An 18,757-nucleotide genomic window follows, 5' to 3' on the forward strand; every position below is an offset into this window, starting at 1 on the left:
GCAGGCAGGTGGAATAGAACACAGCAGTGCCAGACCAAAGGAATCGTGCTCGGGGAAAGCTTCTCACACAGTCAATTAAGAGGTAGAAAATATGTGATTAGATATCAAATAAATATGATGTTGATATGGTATCACGTCAAGGCCGACAAATATGCTTAAGATTTGCGCACTGAATCCTGGGCATATATAATGGTTTCGGTCGGGGAGAGGATGGCGGTTATACTAGTCGCATCGCAGCTCGGGAACTGTTTGCACAGGGGAGATCTGGAGCGAGGATATCGAGTAAGAGATTCGGAGATTGAAAGAAATCATCAAAGGGAGGGATGATGAGAGAAAGAAAAGAGAATTTGAGCTTTTGCGCCGAAGAAGACGGTGGCCAACCATGCGAGCCTTTCAAGGACCGTCCGATGGTAAGATCTCCAGTAGTGGGGCAAGAATGTAAGTAGACTAAGGAGGAGTAGAAGTGGTAAGTTGGTGGACTACAGTGGATAGGGGATTGGACTAGTAGTAGTAGTATCTAGAGAGGTACTTGACGGACAAAAGAACGGTCTAATACCTAATGCATGAGCAGAAGCAATACTACCGAAGACGGCTTGGTGTGACTTTGTCAACTCATCGGAGAGAATCCGCTCTGGAATTGATTTCATCTCCTGGTCTTACTTCCCCTATATAAGACTTGTGGGAATCAGGTACGTATTGGCTCGGAGAGGCGATCCTGAACCGTGGACAACGGCTAATCGAATGGGGCCGCTGGGCCTCATAAGTCATAAGGAATTCCACTTTGGCTTCTGGTCAACATTCTTTCCCATGGGATCCTCCAATAACGCGGCCAGTACAAGCAAACAATGGACAACAGCCCTTACTGCAACTATCTTCAATATTACCTAACGGAGCAAACTGAGAAAGACGCGACAGAGCATCGCGCCACAATGTACTCCGGAGATACTACAATTGCTGTCGTTGCGGTTTGCTCCTCCTCCCCTGGTCATACCATGCGCAAAGGTCCCTCTGGGGTTTTAGTGCGGTGTCTAGGACTCTAGCCTGCGGGGCAACCCAAAACATGCTGCAGACTTCAGGATTCGCCTCGCAGGTGGTTGGACTCTTGCTTTTATTATTGGCTCTGGTTTCCATGATGGAGACATCCCCGGCACGTCTCATGTGATGCACACGTCTCTGGACAAAACTTTCTCACGTGGTCAATGTGGCAAATCAGTGGTCTTGTATTTGATATCCTGAGTTGAGGGCTTGAGGCACAAGGCACGGTGCACGCTGCAAGCTGCGCATAGATTCAATTTCCTGGCGATCATATCGCTGGGAAGTTTACCTTCCGTCAAAGTTGCCTCGAAATGGTTGCTGGCGACACTCCAAGAACTCCTCCGTTCCACCTGCAAAGTCATCAAGCCATCCAGGAACCTAGCCAGCGAAGAGTATATTTTAGGATCAGGGTGAACAGATAGTAATTCCCGTCAAGCTTACATCTGATTCGTAAGCGGCGTCACTGTCAAGGGTATTTCGCGAAAAGGCTTGTTCAGACGGCTGAAGGCGCACATTGGCTGGGTTGGCTCCAGAACAGATGCTCGCGAGAGCAGATATTGACCATTGACTCCGACGCCTTCTCACCAGTGGTATTTCACGATATGATTTTTATCACGAATACCTCTCTAGATGGATAAGGATGGATCCATTCCATCTAGATCAGGCGCGATGCGGAGAAGCTGAGGGCCTGGATGACGTCATCTGCACTTGAGAGTATCTCAGCTGCAGCATTGATGTGTCAAAAACGGACTACAGTAAGTACTATGGTCTGCATATGAGCCGCATACATGATGCCCGATTCTAAAAACAGTCTGTTCTCGCAATGTGGATTTTATAAAAAGTTCTCGCTCTTTGCTTACATACAATGATACAACTGGACCAAGCATAAATCTGAGTCATTGCGAGCAAATATATCTCTCGATGCGTTTCAAAAATGCTATACCACTGGAAGTCGTTTCAGATGGACTTCCATGAATCTTGCTCCAGCTGGTAATGTTGCACTGCTGTCTTTGCCATTGCAGTAGAGCTGCCATGCTTGGTTTTCTTTACAATTGGGCAGCTGCACAGCCAGCCACTGATTGTCTTGGAGGGTCACGTATTCCTGCTCATCGTGTGTAGCATCCCAAGGCCCACATATCTGACCCTCGCTATCTTCCCGACTCCCGTACCGCATCTCAGAGGTCGCTACATCGCAGAATACCCATCGCAGAGTGGGTGGGCACTCAGCCCCAATGCAGACGAATCCTGATGTGTTCCCTCACCCAAACGCAGGGTGTGGGTAGAAGCCACCCTTGAATAGAACCATCTCAGGGCTTGGGTGTTTTGTTATATACAACTGCATGTTGTCAGGTAAACACTATCAGGAAACTATAGTTGAAACGACATACTTTCCTATCTTGATGTGCATAAACTTTGGCATTATCAAGCTGGAGTCGTTCCTTTACTGAGCCTTTCTGGAACTTCGTTGTTACTTGCAGATTGGACGGCTGTTTCCGATCAACTGCCTCGCAGCGCTTCTCATCCTGGCGTCTCAGGTTGTGGTCATCTCTTCGGTTGTGCTTGTTATCCTCCGTAAGCCCCACTAGACCTGGTATCATGGTTGGGATCATGGCTGACATCATGATAATGTTGACGACTCCGAGCACCATCTTGTTAGAATGGAGAAAATTTTCTCTTAATGCTGGCGTCGGAGATGGAACCAGGCATAAGTCATGGAAGACATTAAATAATAATGGGGTCCGTTGACAACTTCGTCTGAATCACATGGTGGGATTTCCGCTTTCGGCAACTGCCCCCCCAATCGACGACCATTACTTCTTCATGATAACCAGTCAGAATCACACACTGCGCTCATCATGATATATTTGACAGACATTTCAGTCTAAGGATAAGCTCTGAGGCTAATTGACTCTATGATCTCAGCCGGTGGCTTATGGCGTGGGGCAAATCACTCTTTCCAGAGCTGAAGCTCCGATAAAAGAGCTGCATTTGCGCAGATGATGTTCCATCGGGTTCATCTTCGCGCCGTATCCGTTCTTTGTCCTTCACAGGAGTGATACTTCGATCTTGACGCACCACAAAGCTGAATCCACTCTGTCACAAGAGGTGCTACTGACTCGAAACATGGCAGCGGGGTAGGTAATCTGTTGCCGTCTTTCATTCCCTAAGAACACAATGTGTTTATCTGCCAAAGGTGCTGTGCTGATTCATCTGTCATATTGAAACGTTCAGCGACGAGAAAAAGGACGAACAACTCGGGGATAATGACGGCTTCACAAAGTTCGCCAAAGAGGATCCAAGCGCGAAGAATAAGAAGAACCAAGATTCCAACCTGAAGATTACCATTCATCTGGATCTGGTTGCTGAAATCGATATCAAGATCACGGCGCAGCTATATGGTGATATTGTGATTGGTTTGCTTTGAGTTGCTGGAATGACGACCTGTAGCTAGTTTAAGTGTGAGATAAATCTGGACTTCTCGACTTGATCATTAATGTGTGTGTTTCTTTATCAAAGTGCAATGCGACTTCTTCTCCGGATGGTTGAATGAGTGGAGTAAGTGCAGCGCAGCGCAGTGCACATCAACTCGTGCGATTTCAAGCTTTAGTCTTAAGGTCGAACTTTGCGCGACGCTCAGCGCTATGTGTAGAGCGGACGTACTTTTGACAATTTTTGATGAATGTTGATTCTGGTGGTTTCTCAAAAGGGTAGCCCCCGCCATCCACTGACTCGGAAACACCCTGGTCATGTTGATCATCCGTCACTTGTCTGGTGATCAACCGCGTCATTCGTTAGTAGGCCTCTTCAGTCTCTCAGGATGTTTAGAAATCGATAGAAGACACGAGTTAGGACTAATCATCCGATATTCGTTTCGATGGATTTCACATCCCCAGATGTAGCTAGCTGGATGTAGAGAATGGGTGGAGCGCAAGCAAGTTTCCAATCGACTTAACAAGTGGACCGTCATGGTTATACGCTTGTCATCAGAAGGGATGGCACATTGTTGCCCCCAAGGGAAAGTCGCAAGGCAAATGTAGATGAGGACAAGGCCTCCTGGTAGGAGCATGCCTTCTTTGGTTCCAAGATAGATCATATGCTTGCCCCCTGGTAGTGTGATAATTGTCTACTCCCACTTGTCGGCGCTGTCCTGCTGCATTCTGGGCTCATTGGAAAGACGATGAAAATGCGTTTAGGTTCCGCAGATAGTAGCCCTCAAGGCGAGCTTGCCAAGTTGTGGTGGCCCTGTCCGAGCAGCCGGGGCGTAGGAGAAATTCGGGCAAAGCAGCATACTGTGGCCCATGGTGGAGATCAAAAGCATGGCTGGGGCGGATGAGATAAATAATGTCGTGATGGAGATAAACGAGGTGAGGAGAAGTTGACGATGACGAATTACCGCTCTGCATTTTCGTTTTCTTGAGGTTCAATTGTAGCAAGAAGCTTTTTAGGTAGCGAAGATGACCTAAATGTAGTCGCATAAACGATGCTCAACATATCTATCTATCTATCCAGTAGATAGTCAACTACGTACATGGTTAGACTTACTTGGAGCTTCCTTCTCCAGTGACAGCCGCCGCTGACGAGACTAAGGTAACCCAGCTAACTAGACGGAGCAGCAGACTTGCTAAACCTAAACCAACCTGCCGTCTGCCATCTCCTACCCTTCCCCCCTCCCTCTTGTCTCATAATTCAGCATTCCAAAGGTCGGACACAGGCCTTGGAAGAAATCAAAAGATCTTGACCAGGGTAATTACCTCATCAACCAGAGACCAAGAGGATTTATCTCACCTCGTCTTCCCGTCCTATCACGCGACGTTCCCTACCTTCCCGCTCCTACCTCAGCAGCTAGCTCCAGGTGCTATATGCAGAGCCTCCCGTCCTTTGTCCATCGCCAATCGACTTTCATTCGCATCCTGCATCTCCTTGCTCAGCCAGTCGCCATCCTCGGATCGCGTACATCCCCGCGAAAGCTCCCGGTTTGAAGGAGCGGAGATAGAGAGAACAACAAGGGGGAAACTAAAGCTACCTTCCTTCTTATCTTGATCAACTGCCGTCTCTCACGCCTACCTTCGCTTTGAATCTGACGCTTGCGGGGCCTTCTGGCCTCCCATCACCGAAGGTATGAGTGGGATTGCAAATGCGTGTCTGTCCTGTCTATCGGCAGTTGACCGCTGGTGTCATATCACGGCCTGTCTCGGTCCTATCGGAGGTCGCTCGCGAGATGGAATTTATGAGACAACGCTAGCAGACAATGAGCGGGAGGCTGTATCCGACTTGCTCGGTTACTTGGAGAACGTACGTCTAGCTTTATCTGTCTATGCACCTGCGCTTCGCACCTGACATACCGTGTCCTTTGCTTCCTCAACGAACTCAGGTCTCTGTTTTGCTGTGGAAGCTGACTTTACTGCGTTCTAGCGAGCCGAAACCGACTTCTTCTCCGGCGAGCCCCTTCGCGCCCTGAGCACCTTGGTTTATTCTGATAATGTGGACCTTCAACGAAGCGCTAGCTTGACATTTGCCGAGATAACTGAGCGAGGTACGTCATGTCATTGTGTAAAACCAGAAGCTGGGACTGACATTATTGTGATTGTCGCAGATGTGCGCGAAGTTGACCGGGACACGCTCGAGCCTATCCTCTTCCTCCTACAGAGCTCGGACATTGAAGTTCAACGGGCTGCTAGCGCAGCTCTCGGAAATCTTGCCGTCAACGGTTTGTCACTCAATCTCATATCATCGTCGACTCATGCTGATGGGTTCCAGCGGAGAATAAGGTGCTCATTGTTGCTCTGGGAGGGCTGGCTCCTCTCATACGTCAGATGATGTCGCCCAACGTCGAAGTTCAATGCAACGCGGTCGGTTGTATCACCAATCTAGCAACTCATGAGGACAACAAGGCCAAGATTGCCCGGTCGGGGGCTCTGGGCCCATTGATCCGTCTAGCGAAGTCCAAGGACATGCGTGTACAACGCAATGCCACTGGAGCGCTTTTGAATATGACGCATTCTGGTAAGTTGGACCGTGGGATAGGATTGTTCTGAGCTTGGCTGACTACTCGTGTAGATGACAACCGGCAGCAACTCGTCAATGCCGGCGCAATTCCTGTCCTTGTTCAATTACTCTCCTCCCCTGATGTCGATGTACAATACTACTGCACAACCGCCCTCAGTAATATTGCTGTCGATGCTTCGAATCGCAAGCGGCTCGCCCAGACGGAGTCACGGTTGGTTCAGTCTCTTGTTCACCTCATGGACTCTTCCACACCCAAAGTTCAATGCCAGGCCGCCCTTGCGCTTCGAAACCTCGCTTCCGACGAGAAATACCAGCTGGAGATTGTTCGTGCAAAGGGGCTTCCGCCTCTCCTGCGCCTGTTGCAGTCCTCATACCTTCCCCTCATCCTTTCTGCTGTCGCATGCATCCGCAATATCTCCATTCATCCTCTCAACGAATCGCCAATCATCGACGCAGGCTTCCTTAAGCCGTTAGTAGACCTACTGGGTTCGACGGACAACGAAGAGATACAATGTCACGCCATATCTACACTTCGCAACCTTGCCGCAAGTTCTGATCGCAACAAGGAGCTTGTCCTTCAGGCTGGTGCCGTACAGAAATGCAAGGATTTGGTCCTTCGGGTTCCTCTGAGTGTGCAATCTGAAATGACCGCTGCAATCGCTGTGCTGGCTCTCAGCGATGAATTGAAACCTCATCTGCTCAATCTTGGTGTCTTCGACGTGCTGATCCCCCTTACGAACTCGGAAAGTATCGAGGTCCAGGGCAACAGTGCTGCTGCCTTGGGTAACCTCTCCTCGAAAGGTATGTCACCAGCTATCGCTCAACGATTTCTTCAATCGCGCAAGTACTAATGAGCACCAGTTGGCGATTACTCAATCTTCGTTCGTGACTGGGCAGACCCTAACGGCGGCATTCACGGTTATCTCAAAAGGTTCCTTGCAAGCGGCGACCCTACCTTCCAGCACATCGCCATCTGGACTCTCCTTCAATTGCTGGAATCGGAGGACAAGCGGCTCATCGGCTACATATCCAAATCAGAAGATATTGTACAGATGGTCAAAACGATCTCGGACAAGAACATTGAATCAGACGAAGAGGATGGTGAGGATGGTGAGGCCGAGGTCATTGCGCTGGCACGGCGATGCCTCGGTCTACTCGGAAATGGTCCGAAACAGACTCTTGTCGAAGGCTAGTGCGATGCTATCCCATAATTGTCACCATCTATATCCTCTTCATTCTTCTCTCTCATATCTTGACGTTTCTTCTTACCATTCTCAACACATCGGACCTTTACTTATCACGGGGTGCTAAGCGGGCATTGATTCGTTGTCTTTTTCTTACGCTTTACTTTCCTTCGTCAGCGAGCATTTGGTGCGTTATGGATTCCCGCTAGAATTCTCATCCATAATTGTCTGTTCGTCTATAGTTTTCTTTCAGGACTGTCACGCTTATTTTACCCTGCTTGTTGTGCACATGAATACTGTATTGATGCTAGAGCAGATTTGAAGGTCATACTTTGAATCGCAGTATACCTAGATTTAGTGAGAACCAATTTATTTCTTCATCAATTTCCCATCGAAATGGTTATGCATCTTGTGGTGTCGGCTGGGATTGCTATAGGCCGGGGAAACCTCCTTCCGAGCCGGTCTCCGCAAGACATCCTAGCAAAAATTAGCCTCCAGCTTCCTCTTCCAAACCGAAAACCAACTGCCTTTTTTCACCTTGGGGGAAGCAGATTGCAACTTCTTAGTGCCATTCAGTTGAGATGGCAAGCACTCTACCCGCTTTGGCTATTCCAGGCCAGCGCCTGGGCCCAGTGTCTTCTTACTCTGCAGGACCAGGTACCCATGTGCAGAATTCCAACATTTATGCATCCATTGCTGGACCAGTTGTTGTCCAACAAGCTCAACCCAGCTCAAAAGTAAAATCTATCCTCAGTGTCTCGCGGAACCTGCCGAGAAAAACGGGCTCTTCTACCTCGACCACACCCGCAAAATCCACCTCCACCGCTACGAAACCGAAATTGAGGTACAACACTCTCCCCGCAGTCGACTCAATTGTGTTAGCACGCGTCACCCGTGTCCAGAAACGCCAGGCCACCGTCTCCATCCTCGTTGTGCTCGACGAGTCGGCCAGTTCCCAAGTCTCCGATCCGTCGAAGACAGCTTCGGACAACGACAACATCGTCTCCATCCTCACTTCGGCGGCCAATCCTGAGAATCACAGTAGCTCCGACGAGCTTCGCTTCCAGGCGCTTATCCGGAAGGAAGATGTGCGTGCTGTTGAGAAGGATCGCGTCGTGATGGATGAGATGTTCCGTGTTGGAGATATTGTGCGTGGTTCCGTCATTTCCCTGGGTGACCAGAGTTTCTATTATCTTACCACTGCGCGCAATGACCTTGGCGTCGTCATGGCCCGTAGTGAGGCTGGCAATATGATGTTCCCCGTTAGCTGGAAGGAGATGAGAGATCCCCTTACTGGTGTTGCAGAATTGCGAAAGGTTGCTCGGCCGTTTTGAGCGGTATCCATGGTTGGATGACGCTTTGGGATTGGAATAAATCGGCGTCGCCTATTATCAAACTTCATCAGTTGATGTTTCCAAGAAGATCATCTCACGGATGCTCCGGGCTTGTTTTCTGCCCATTCCAGAGCGAGATCGATCTCGGAAACTGGGTCTTGCGAGGAAAATTCACGAGCCGCAGGATCCTTCGGTCCTCGAAGGGGCCATTGGACTATGCCTATTTTTTCCTACAGGCATTCTGATCGTCCATATAGCGGGTCCGGGATACGTCGGCGCAACCCTTACAAACAAGCATAGACATGAGATACCCATATGTGTTTAGCTCAATCGTGAGCAACAACATCCTCCAGCATCACCGCCTACGAGGCTGTTAGCATGGAAGGACCTATCTTACTCATTCTTAACTTTTCAAACGAGAATGAAGAAATCTTTTCTCCCGTTTCCGATCCTGTTGACATCTCCCATTAGTTCATCTCTTCACCTCCCTAGTATCCATGGTTCTGGCGATTCCAATGCTGAGCTGTGTTTGTCACGGGAGGAAGATTAATGGTTTGTTCCGCGTGGAGGACTACTCATCTTCTACGACCCTCGCCTACTATGCCTAGTCCTTGATTGATGGATGTGGAATAATCTCTTTTGAGGGTACAAATCTCGTATCTCTACAGTATTTGTTTGTAAGATTGTAGGCCTGGAGTCTTTAGATTCCGCACATTTTCAATTCACGTTTTTTTTATCACAATAACCACAATCTACTTCTTCAACGTCTTCTGCTTCTCGGCATCAATCAACTTCCTTCCCTGAACAACCAACCCCTTCCTCCTCCGTACAGCATCCATATACCGTTTCGCTACATTCTCCCGGTCAGCCAACTCTCCCAGATCCTCCAGTTCCTCCTCCGTAGCCGGGACCCAGAACGGATCCTCGTCTAGGGCCTCGAAGCCCGCGAAAATGAGCTGCGGCTGTGCAGCGCCCGATGTCCGTTTGCGGATTTCCTCAGCGAAGCCGAACGATTCGGCGACGGGGAGGAGGGCCAGGATGGTGAAGAAGGGGGTTCCTTCTTTCATTGTTTCGGAGAGGATGCGGCCGCGGCGGCGGGTGATGACGCCGTAGACTCGGCCGAGGACCTCAGCTATTGTAGCATTGTTAGTCGAGGTTTGAGATGGGGGAGGTGGGACAGGGAGTCTGGGATTGGGTCTGAACGTACTTGAAGCTTGGATCTCGCAGCTGTACATTGCCAGCATGATGCGGGGACTCCAGTCGAGGAAACCTTGGGCAATGCTCTCGCGGACTAGTCGGATGACTTCGCCTGTCAGGCGACCGAGGTCTAGTTCTCCTTCGCTGGCGTTGACGGATAGTTCTTCCAGGAATACGGCGATGCCTTGGATGGGTTCCTGACAGAGGGGGCCTTGACCTGTTGCGAGCTGGAAGGCGTGCGCGATCTTGTCATTGAAGTCGCGGACCGTCAAGGAGTCGCGGGTGCTTTCCTCGGCTGTAGCGTTGGGTTGCTGTTTGGGGTCGTCGAGCAGGCTGCGCCAGTTAGATTGATGATGTCGTCGAGAAGGGTGTCTAACTTACAATTTCTCGCAGGTGTTCACGGCAGTGGCGTCTACCAAGATGTTCGGTCCAACTCGTCGAGGACCGAAAGCAGTGATTCGGTCGACAACATTTGCCCATAACTCTCGGTCCTCCTTGACTTCCTCGTTGAAAATCCTGACGAGTTCCTGTTTGAAGTCCTTCAGAGAAAGCTGATTGCCCTCAAGGGCTTCTCCAGAAGCATCACCGGACTCAACCTGTTGGGTTGTCTCCAACGACCCATTGCTTACTTCCGCGTCGGATTTGGCGTCACCTGCTGAATGTTTCTCGGACTGGAGGCGCTTGATTGTTCCAACGTTCTTGGAGACGAAGTCCGTTACAGCTTCAGGTAAGGGCACAACGCGCAACTTGACAGTCAGCTGTTTCGAAGGAGAAACGGCCAGCACACATCCTCGGCCAAGTTCTGGTATCTTTGGAGGTGCCATTTCCGGTGCGCTGATAATTGTTTCGCGATAGGGTACGATTGTCTGACCGGTCTGAATCTCGCATTTGGCAAAGCGCTCGCGGAGATCTTTTATGCACCGCTCAAGATGCAATTCACCGGCAGTCAGAATCACATGCTCACCACTAGGGAGGACCTCATATTGTGCACACGGATCGCTTTGTTCGAGGAGGCGCAGACCGGTGACCATCTTGTTCAGGTCTGCAGGGTTCGCCGGCTCAAGGGCAACTCTTACAATTGGTGGGGCGTTCAGCGAGACGCCAGCCAAGTTGATACTTCCTTCAAGTTGCGAGCAAAGAGTTCCGTTCTTGAGAACATGACCTGCAAGGCCAGCGATACCGAAAATCACTCCCGCGGGAACGGTCTTGAGTGGCTCCAAGCTCCTGCCCATAAGGAGATATAGATCTGTGACTTTCACCTTCTGTGGCTCAGGGCTTGCATGAGGGTGCGCCGGAGAGAATTTGGGTGCAAGCACATAGACCTCATCACCAACCGAAAGGGTGCCTGAGTACAGTCGTGCAAAACCAATCAGGTGCTCAGGATCTTCCTTCTCCTCCGGTTCGCCTTGTTCCTCGCTGTCATCTAGCGTGGTCACTTCGAGCGCTGATGTGATCCGCGCATAGTCGTCCGTCTCATTTCCGCCAGCCTCCGCCTGCATCTTCGCAATCTCCTCTCGCTTCTTGCGTGCGATTTCGCGGGCTTCGTCTGCCGACAAGGTCGCACCTGAACGCTTTTTGCTAGACAGGAGCTCACTTTCAGGGATCGCAACCATCTTACTGACATAGGCTACCACAGGCGCGTCTCTGCCTGTCTTGAACGCTACCATTGCGTCCTTGACCTTCTTGTCGACAAAATCAGCGCCAGGAGAGCCTTCAATTAGTCCTGGTAGTCGAGTGGCTTGGGCAGCTGGTGGGCTGGGAAGATATTCAATGACAGACACCAAAACAGCAGTTGATAAAGGAAGCCACATAGAGAACAAAGTCATCATGATGTTTCTGGGATCACGCGAGCGAAGAATATAAGGCGGAATCGTGATGTTCAAGGACTTGGTGATCTTTTCCAACAAAGCTGGGTCGCTAACGCAACATCAGTATCAAAACAACCTCCAATCACGGCTAATGGAACATACCCTTTGCCTTTCCCTCCACCAGTTGTAGCTTCGTATGCAGCCCAGATACTGTCTAACACCAACTGAACAAACATTGGCTTGAGGGCACGTCCTTTCAGATGTTTCGGCCCCAAGACACGTTTCGTCTTAGGGTCAAGATAGAAGTCTCCCCATAGCACTTTCTCAAGGATCGCCCGCTTGATTCCTAGCTTCCTCTCGTAGAGAGCGGCAAATTGTCGAACGGTGAATGCCCAGCCATCGACGGCACTACAGAAAATGACATTGTTTTTCTCCGGAGCGAAATAGAGATCCTCATCATCCCTTTCCTCAAATTCAGCATCATCGATGCTGCTCATGTTTGACTCATCGCCTTGTTCCTGCTTCTGAGAGGTTCGAGCGGCGGAGGCATTGATACGGTCTTCCATACGCTCTCGCCACTGAAGATCTTCCTCCATCCGTTCGCCCTGATAGAAACTTCCGATGACAGCGTTGACTTGCTCTAAGAGTCTGCTTAAATGAGAGTAAGCTTCAATGGGGCTCATTTTTAACTCTCCCACTAGTCTGTCGATCTTGTTAATGACCAAAATCGGTTTGAGCTGCTCAACCCAGGTCTGACGTAGCACTGTGACAGTTTGACTGCAGACGCCCTCAACAGCGTCAACAAGAACTAGAGCACCGTCACAGAGCCTTGAAGCTGTCGATACTTCGCTGCTGAAGTCGATATGCCCAGGGGAGTCGATCAGGTTGATCAGGTACTCTTTGGGCTGAGGAGTAGCATCAGGGGACGAGCGACGCATCATGGAGAAGTACAGGGAGATAGCAGATGACTCCATAGTAATTCCTCGACGCTGCTCATCTGGACGCGAGTCCAGATAGCGGATTTTGCCCGCCAACTTTGGTGAAATAATGCCATTTGTGGCGATGAGACCATCTGTTAAGGAAGTTTTCCCATGATCCTAAGTCATCGTCACAATAGATTAGACGTGCTCAAGCAGATATGCTGTATGAGTACTCACAACGTGGGCAAGAATACAGATCTGCGGTATGGTTAGCGCTGAACAAGTGGAAAATGTGACATCAAGGTGGGATGGAGGGGTAGCTCACATTCCGTATGTCCTCAGGTCTCTGCTGGAGACGGACTAGATCATCTACGTTAACGACAGGCATCTTGAAGGACCATCGAGACTATCAAATTTGCCAGGATTGACAATCAGAGAGAGTTCTCGTAAGGTGAAATTTAGGGTCGGATCTTTGGTGTTCCGCTGTTGCGGAAATAGGTAGAAAAAAATATCTTCGGATAATGCGAAGTCAGTTATATATGTCTCAACATCAACGATGACAGCACACCAAGGAGAGCTCTGTAACAATTACTTGACAGATGACCTAGGCAAGAGACATGGCTTGACCTTGCCGATCAAGATGGTCAACAGGCCTACTGGGGGTTGACGATTTACAGCTATAGATATGTCTATCTGGAAGTGCATTAGTAGAGGTACTATTCTCACATATAATAGCCATGATATCATTGTCTAACGGGTGTTATCAAGAACTAAGTATAGCATGTTTGCCTCATTCATCAAAGGATAGCTTGATCTTCTTCTTCTTTTGTTTCTGCTTTGCTTTCTGAGGCCCGGTGTTCTCTTGCGGCGTGTCATTCTCGGCTTCAACACTATCATCTGCAACGACTTTCGCCTGTTTTCGCTTCTTTGGACCTCCTATTCCAGCCAAATTCTGCTTTGAGGACGCCCCCTCGACGTCTGGTTTTTCAGTGTCGTGTCTAGACGCATGATCACTAGATGTAGCCTGGCCCTGATCTCCCGAATGTTGTTCAGATGAGTCCTGTTGTTTTCCGTCACCGCGCAATAGTGCCTCATATTCTTCCTTTGATATCACCTCGTTACTTCCTTCATCAACATATGTGGGCTCGTCATCGTCGACGTCATCTTTCTTCGCTAATCGGGGTCGCGCAGCGGGCCTTTCAAGGCGACCAGATGTATCTCCGTACTGGTTTCTGAGTCTTTGTAAAAAAGCGGGCTGTTTATTCTCTGCCTTACGTTAGACGAAGAAGTGCCGTGTGAGCGAGAAGTTATAGCATACCATAGGCGAGATTCTTCGCGTTGAAGGACATGACTCCTGAATACAAGACGCGTTAGTCTCGAATCAGAGAAAGGCACAGTCAGAAAATCGGTTTAGCGATGCTTGAGGCCAATAGCTAATTCTAATGCCGTTTGAATCAGTGTCAGTAGCGCGGGAGTTTCTGGGTTTGATGTTCTCAGTCGAACTGCATCCTGCCAACAAGGAGGAGCTAATAGAACGTAAAAAAGGTGAGTTAACCAAGCGCAAATGGTTGTACCATCATCAGAGAATACAAAGATAGTAGCACACGGAGTAGTATTGCTCGGAAGCGAAATAAATCTGGAATCTGTAGATACAGCGCGTGAGTTGCTTAAATGCCAAGCAAAGGACGATCAGCCAGCTTTGCGGTGCGGCTAACCCAGATAGGGCGGAAGTCTGTCTTGTCGAAAAGTCCAATGCGGCGGCAGCTCTCGCGTCAAGCAACCTCTCTCTAGACCAACCAACTCATAAGACAAAACAATGCTGTGCGCAAGTGAGTCAACATCCGCTCCAGATTTTTTTGCTTGAATGCATATAGCTGACCGTTGAACAGTTTCGGGAGAGGCACCGCAAGTGCCAGTCGTCTCGCCCAAGAGCGGTATGTCAAGGATCCAAGCCTTAACCGAGCTCCATTCGTCTAACAGCGAGTAGGCAGCGTTTTCGAAAGACGTCTTATCGAGGCATATATTGCTGAGAATGGAAAAGATCCAGTCAATGGAGAGGAACTCTCAGCCGACGAACTCATCGAAGTCAAAAGCCAGCGCGTTGTCCGACCCCGACCTCCTACCCTCACATCCATTCCCTCATTGCTCGGCGTGTTTCAAGAAGAATGGGATGCGTTGGCGCTCGAAACTTACACATTGCGTCAGACCCTTGCCCAGACGCGGCAGGAGCTGAGCGCAGCTCTCTACCAACACGATGCTGCTGTACGAGTCATTGCGAGGTTAACAAAGGAAAGAGACGAAGCTCGCGACGCTTTGTCCAAGGTGACTGTTGGCGCCAGTCGCGCCGGTGGTGAAGAAGCTATGCAGGTCGACTCAACCGGCTTACCCGATGCTGTACTTGCAAGAATTGAGAGCACACAGGCGGCGTACGTGACATAGCTATTTCAATTTGTCTCTTGTATTGCTAACCTCAGGTAGGCTGTCCAAGACACGTCGCAAGCGACCTGTTCCGGAAGGCTGGGCGACAAGCGATGCCCTCTCTACATATAAGCCCACTGAGACGTCCGAGCCTCTCTGCCCAGGCGGCAAGGCTCTATCCGTTAACGCGGCCGGAGACTTGGCTCTCGTGGGGGGTGCCGATGGCACGGTCGGTGTCTACTCCCTCTCTGAGAAACGTGTCGTTGGAAATCTGCAGACAAGCGGCCCGGTTACCAGTGCTGTATGGGCTGGTGACAAGGCAGTCATTGCGTCGTCTACGGGTGCCGTCCAGGTCTTTGAGAATGGCCAAGAACTGGCAAACTTTGCTTCCCATGCTGGTTCAGCAACAGCGCTTGCTCTGCATGCTACTGGCGACATAATTGGCTCCGTTGGCGTTGATAAGAGCTATGTGTTGTATGACCTTACAACTAACTCTGTCATCACTCAAATTTTCACAGACGCATGTAAGCAATGGCTGAATCATTTCATTTGTGACCTTGACTAATGTTTTCTCCCTTCTCCTTCAGCTCTTCAATCCGTGGCATTCCACCCTGACGGGCATCTTATCGCTGCTGGTGGCGCAGACGGTCAGATCAAGATTTTCGACGTCAAGTCTGGCGCGGCGGCCGCCAATTACGCCATGTCTGGCCCCGTCAAGTGCCTTTACTTCTCCGAGAACGGCACATTCCTTGCTGCAGTGGCCGATAATTCGACTGTCCTGTCCATCTGGGATCTTCGCAGCTCAAAGGAGATCAAGGTTCTGGAGACGGGCAGCCAGATAGATTCAATCTGCTGGGATTACACTGGGCAGTTCCTTCTCACTGGCGGTCCCAGTGGTTTGACTGTTCAGCAATACTCGAAGGCGTCCAAAGAATGGTCGGAGCCTTTGCGCAGTGCCGTGCCAGCAGTAGCAGTGGCTTGGGGCTCTGCTGCCCAGAGCATTGTGGCATTGAACAGCGAAGGTGGAATCACAGTTTTGACAGCACAACAGTCATGATACCTTACAGAGAAGGAATCCCTTTTGTACTTCTAGCCAATTGCGTTTCCGATTTTGTCTTATTTCATTGTCCTCAATCACGCTAGGCTTAAAAGGTTTACGATCAGGATCGCGACACAAGGCAAAGAAATTCATCTCTGTTTCAACTCTCAATCATAGCACTTTTAAGGTTAGATGACTCCAGTTAGCATATCTGTCTGTTCCTCCACTATGGTTCGCGCCAGCGTTTATAATCTTGCCCCAGCTCATGGTGCCTTGCGCAAGTTCGTAGTTTGTCTTGCTTTTAGATGTTTTAGATGCTTTCGCCACTGCTTATAAATTTATGCATTGGGCGGCGGTATGACATCTCTCCACCATAGAGACTCGGAACCAGCTAATCATGGCCTCCACCACCAACAGTGACGGGAGGCCCTACCGACTTCGGATGCTCAAGCATCCCTTACCTTCCATGTTATCCCCTTTCAGTTCAACTCTCTCCATTCACTGACATTGACCTCACTTCCTCGACATGAACAGTGATTCAGGCATCCAGTTTGTGGCGGCGCGGCCAAGAAAGGTTTGTTCCAATGCATTCATGAACTTCACGGAGCGGGGCATTTCTTTACAATACCAACACAAACCCACGCACAGCTTTTTGCGGGCATTTCTAATGACTATCCTTCATAGCGTCCTCATGATCAGATGTCTGAATCATCACGAAGTCAACATCAGTCTCGCTGGCGCTCAGACGCTGAACCATCCTCGTCCCAAAGCTACAATTTTCCGCATAGCCGCCCACCATTGCCACAGATGAGATATCCTGGAGATGGATATGATTTCCGTCGACCGATAATGTCCAATTCTCCTCAAACAGAGGATGTCATAGATTTGACGAACGAGCCAGATTCTCCGGAAGACCAGAGAAGAACGCAAAATGGCGATTCACGAACCACACCACGACTACCACGATTTGGAAGGGACATAATGGCCGAAGTGGTCGATCTTGAAGAAGAACCAGAAGAGATAATTGAAGTAGATTCCCCAAGCAGTCCGGAAGTGCAGTTTGTCGGAGCTACAGTTCGCCAGTCAGAATCGGTGCCGGCGCCTCCGCCTAGAAATCAGGGCTTCATAGGGGCGAATCTCTGGGATTTCATAAGATTACAACGTCAAATGGCACCGCATCATCTCATGTCAAGAGGGGAAAGCTTCAGACAGGAAATTGCATGGAGAGCACGAGACCTTCAACGTCGTCCGCCCCATGAGGTGGATATGTTTTTACTTGGTGCTGCGGAGGAAGCTATCGATCTTGAGGACGCTATGGATCTCGCGATAGTCGGGGATAGGTCATTGAGAATTGAGTATCCTGCTTCTGGGTTGACTTCAGATAGAGGCTCCCGTCAGAGCTCGTACAAACCGCCAAGTCCTCCCCCGGATGGATTCACAAGAAGTGCCGGGGAGGACGATCTGGTCGTGTGCCCAAATTGTGATGAGGAACTCGGAACAGGGGATGACATCAAGCACCAGATCTGGGTAGCGAAACCTTGTGGACATGTTCGTGTCACATTCCTATCATATGTTGGTACCTAGCTGACGTTTTCAAGGTATACTGTGGCGAATGTGCCAGGAATCGTGCTCTTTCCAAGGCCAAGAAGACTCCCCAGAGAACCAAACCGTTTTCTAAATGTCAGGTCGTTGATTGCGGCAAACCTGTCAGCGCACCCAAATCAATGTTCCAGATATACCTTTGATCACCTCTGTGTCCGTATGTTTAACGATGATCGGTTTCGCATAGTGAGGTGTCTTCGGCGGAGTTAAAGCGTTTCCTCGATTTCCCTATTCTTGATACCCCATTGCATTTGTACTGTGGGCGCGAGGGCATTTATGATTTTCTGTTCACTTGAGGAACTCTTTCTGGATAGTCGAGGCATGAGGCATGTCATTTATTCATTCTACCTTTAGTAGATAACGGTCCATAGCAGCGTTTCATGCAACTCGCTGTCTATTTGACATTGAAAGGTATCCATTTTGTACATACCGTGCAATGACCCCTAATAGAAAAGCCTCAGGGTGGATAAGGACGAACACGATCAGAACAGAAACAACCCATGATATACATTATACACAGAAAAGGCTGAAAGATGGAGCCACAACACCAGTCTAAACACCCCCAACACTGCTTCATACCATCTTGAGATCTCCGTGGTACGGGGACCAGATGCCTCTTACACTCTCGTTAATACTGGTGACGGGTTTCTTGGTGCGCTTCAGCTTCTCGCCGCTGGCTTCCTTCAGCAGATTCGCCTTGTTCAAGATTTGTTCAGGTTCCAAATTCCGGACGCAAATCGCTTTCTCTCGTCCGTTGATGTAGTGACCTTTGATTACCGGGTGTTTGTGCGGCCGTGGTGATACTCGGATTTCGATCTGAGGGTTGGCTTTGGCGAAGGAGGGTAGAGAGTGTTTCAGGAAAGCGCTGCATGACAGAACAACTTAGTTCAATCCATTGATAGATTATAAGGAGATTGGACATACACCATGCCCCTCGAACTACCTGCCCAGTCACAGTAGTGGAAATCCAGACGCTTGCATTGTAGGATGAAGGCGCCCACGCCGTTCTGTAATTCGCAGCATGTCAGTTACCAGAAGGAGGCGATCATTGTTTGGCAAAATGCTTGCATCATACCCTGGCTTTAGCTACCGTTCTAATACCTTGTACAGGCATTTTGTGATGTATTTTCTGATCACTGTCGCTGTCTAGCAGACCCTCTAGAAACAATTCGGCGACTTTTCAAGACCGCAAGCAACGTAGTTCCCCATTGGA

The 18,757-nt window shown here is 49.6% G+C and overlaps 8 protein-coding genes across 8 annotated transcripts; 5 read left to right on the forward strand and 3 right to left on the reverse strand.

Moving 5' to 3' along the window:
* Window positions 1-3,159: 3,159 nt before the first annotated feature.
* CDV56_103289 (uncharacterized protein) lies at window positions 3,160-3,460 on the forward strand (the record flags this gene model as incomplete). Its single annotated transcript, XM_026756908.1, has 2 exons — window positions 3,160-3,170; window positions 3,268-3,460. 2 exons carry the CDS (start codon window positions 3,160-3,162, stop codon window positions 3,458-3,460), a joined length of 204 nt encoding a protein of 67 aa, XP_026618250.1.
* Window positions 3,461-5,154: 1,694 nt separating this feature from the next.
* On the forward strand, window positions 5,155-7,235 carry vac8 (protein anchor VAC8; the record flags this gene model as incomplete). Its single annotated transcript, XM_026757106.1, has 6 exons — window positions 5,155-5,328; window positions 5,449-5,569; window positions 5,630-5,743; window positions 5,794-6,039; window positions 6,094-6,843; window positions 6,904-7,235. 6 exons carry the CDS (start codon window positions 5,155-5,157, stop codon window positions 7,233-7,235), a joined length of 1,737 nt encoding a protein of 578 aa, XP_026618251.1.
* Window positions 7,236-7,807: 572 nt separating this feature from the next.
* CDV56_103765 (exosome non-catalytic core subunit CSL4) lies at window positions 7,808-8,560 on the forward strand (the record flags this gene model as incomplete). Its single annotated transcript, XM_026757384.1, has 1 exon — window positions 7,808-8,560. One exon carries the CDS (start codon window positions 7,808-7,810, stop codon window positions 8,558-8,560), a length of 753 nt encoding a protein of 250 aa, XP_026618252.1.
* A 752-nt stretch (window positions 8,561-9,312) lies between these two features.
* On the reverse strand, window positions 9,313-12,873 carry CDV56_103928 (GTPase RIA1; the record flags this gene model as incomplete). The annotated part of the gene is made up of 6 exons (XM_026757547.1): window positions 9,313-9,692; window positions 9,768-10,090; window positions 10,139-11,674; window positions 11,728-12,662; window positions 12,723-12,743; window positions 12,811-12,873. 6 exons carry the CDS (start codon window positions 12,871-12,873, stop codon window positions 9,313-9,315), a joined length of 3,258 nt encoding a protein of 1,085 aa, XP_026618253.1.
* Window positions 12,874-13,275: 402 nt separating this feature from the next.
* On the reverse strand, window positions 13,276-13,834 carry CDV56_104322 (DUF4604 domain-containing protein; the record flags this gene model as incomplete). The annotated part of the gene is made up of 2 exons (XM_026757941.1): window positions 13,276-13,658; window positions 13,804-13,834. The coding sequence occupies 2 exons, from the start codon at window positions 13,832-13,834 to the stop codon at window positions 13,276-13,278; spliced, it is 414 nt and encodes a 137-aa protein (XP_026618254.1).
* Window positions 13,835-14,301: 467 nt separating this feature from the next.
* CDV56_104422 (pre-mRNA-processing factor 19 family protein) lies at window positions 14,302-15,960 on the forward strand (the record flags this gene model as incomplete). Its single annotated transcript, XM_026758041.1, has 5 exons — window positions 14,302-14,314; window positions 14,375-14,419; window positions 14,473-14,911; window positions 14,964-15,427; window positions 15,491-15,960. 5 exons carry the CDS (start codon window positions 14,302-14,304, stop codon window positions 15,958-15,960), a joined length of 1,431 nt encoding a protein of 476 aa, XP_026618255.1.
* Window positions 15,961-16,791: 831 nt separating this feature from the next.
* Window positions 16,792-17,526, forward strand: CDV56_104647 (putative RING finger domain protein; the record flags this gene model as incomplete). Its single annotated transcript, XM_026758266.1, has 1 exon — window positions 16,792-17,526. One exon carries the CDS (start codon window positions 16,792-16,794, stop codon window positions 17,524-17,526), a length of 735 nt encoding a protein of 244 aa, XP_026618256.1.
* A 591-nt stretch (window positions 17,527-18,117) lies between these two features.
* On the reverse strand, window positions 18,118-18,658 carry CDV56_104750 (mitochondrial 54S ribosomal protein mL43; the record flags this gene model as incomplete). Its single annotated transcript, XM_026758369.1, has 3 exons — window positions 18,118-18,409; window positions 18,469-18,551; window positions 18,620-18,658. 3 exons carry the CDS (start codon window positions 18,656-18,658, stop codon window positions 18,118-18,120), a joined length of 414 nt encoding a protein of 137 aa, XP_026618257.1.
* Window positions 18,659-18,757: the final 99 nt, after the last annotated feature.

Source organism: Aspergillus thermomutatus (assembly GCF_002237265.1).
Source record: "Aspergillus thermomutatus strain HMR AF 39 chromosome Unknown NODE_10, whole genome shotgun sequence".
Classification (NCBI taxonomy): Eukaryota; Fungi; Ascomycota; class Eurotiomycetes; order Eurotiales; family Aspergillaceae; genus Aspergillus; species Aspergillus thermomutatus.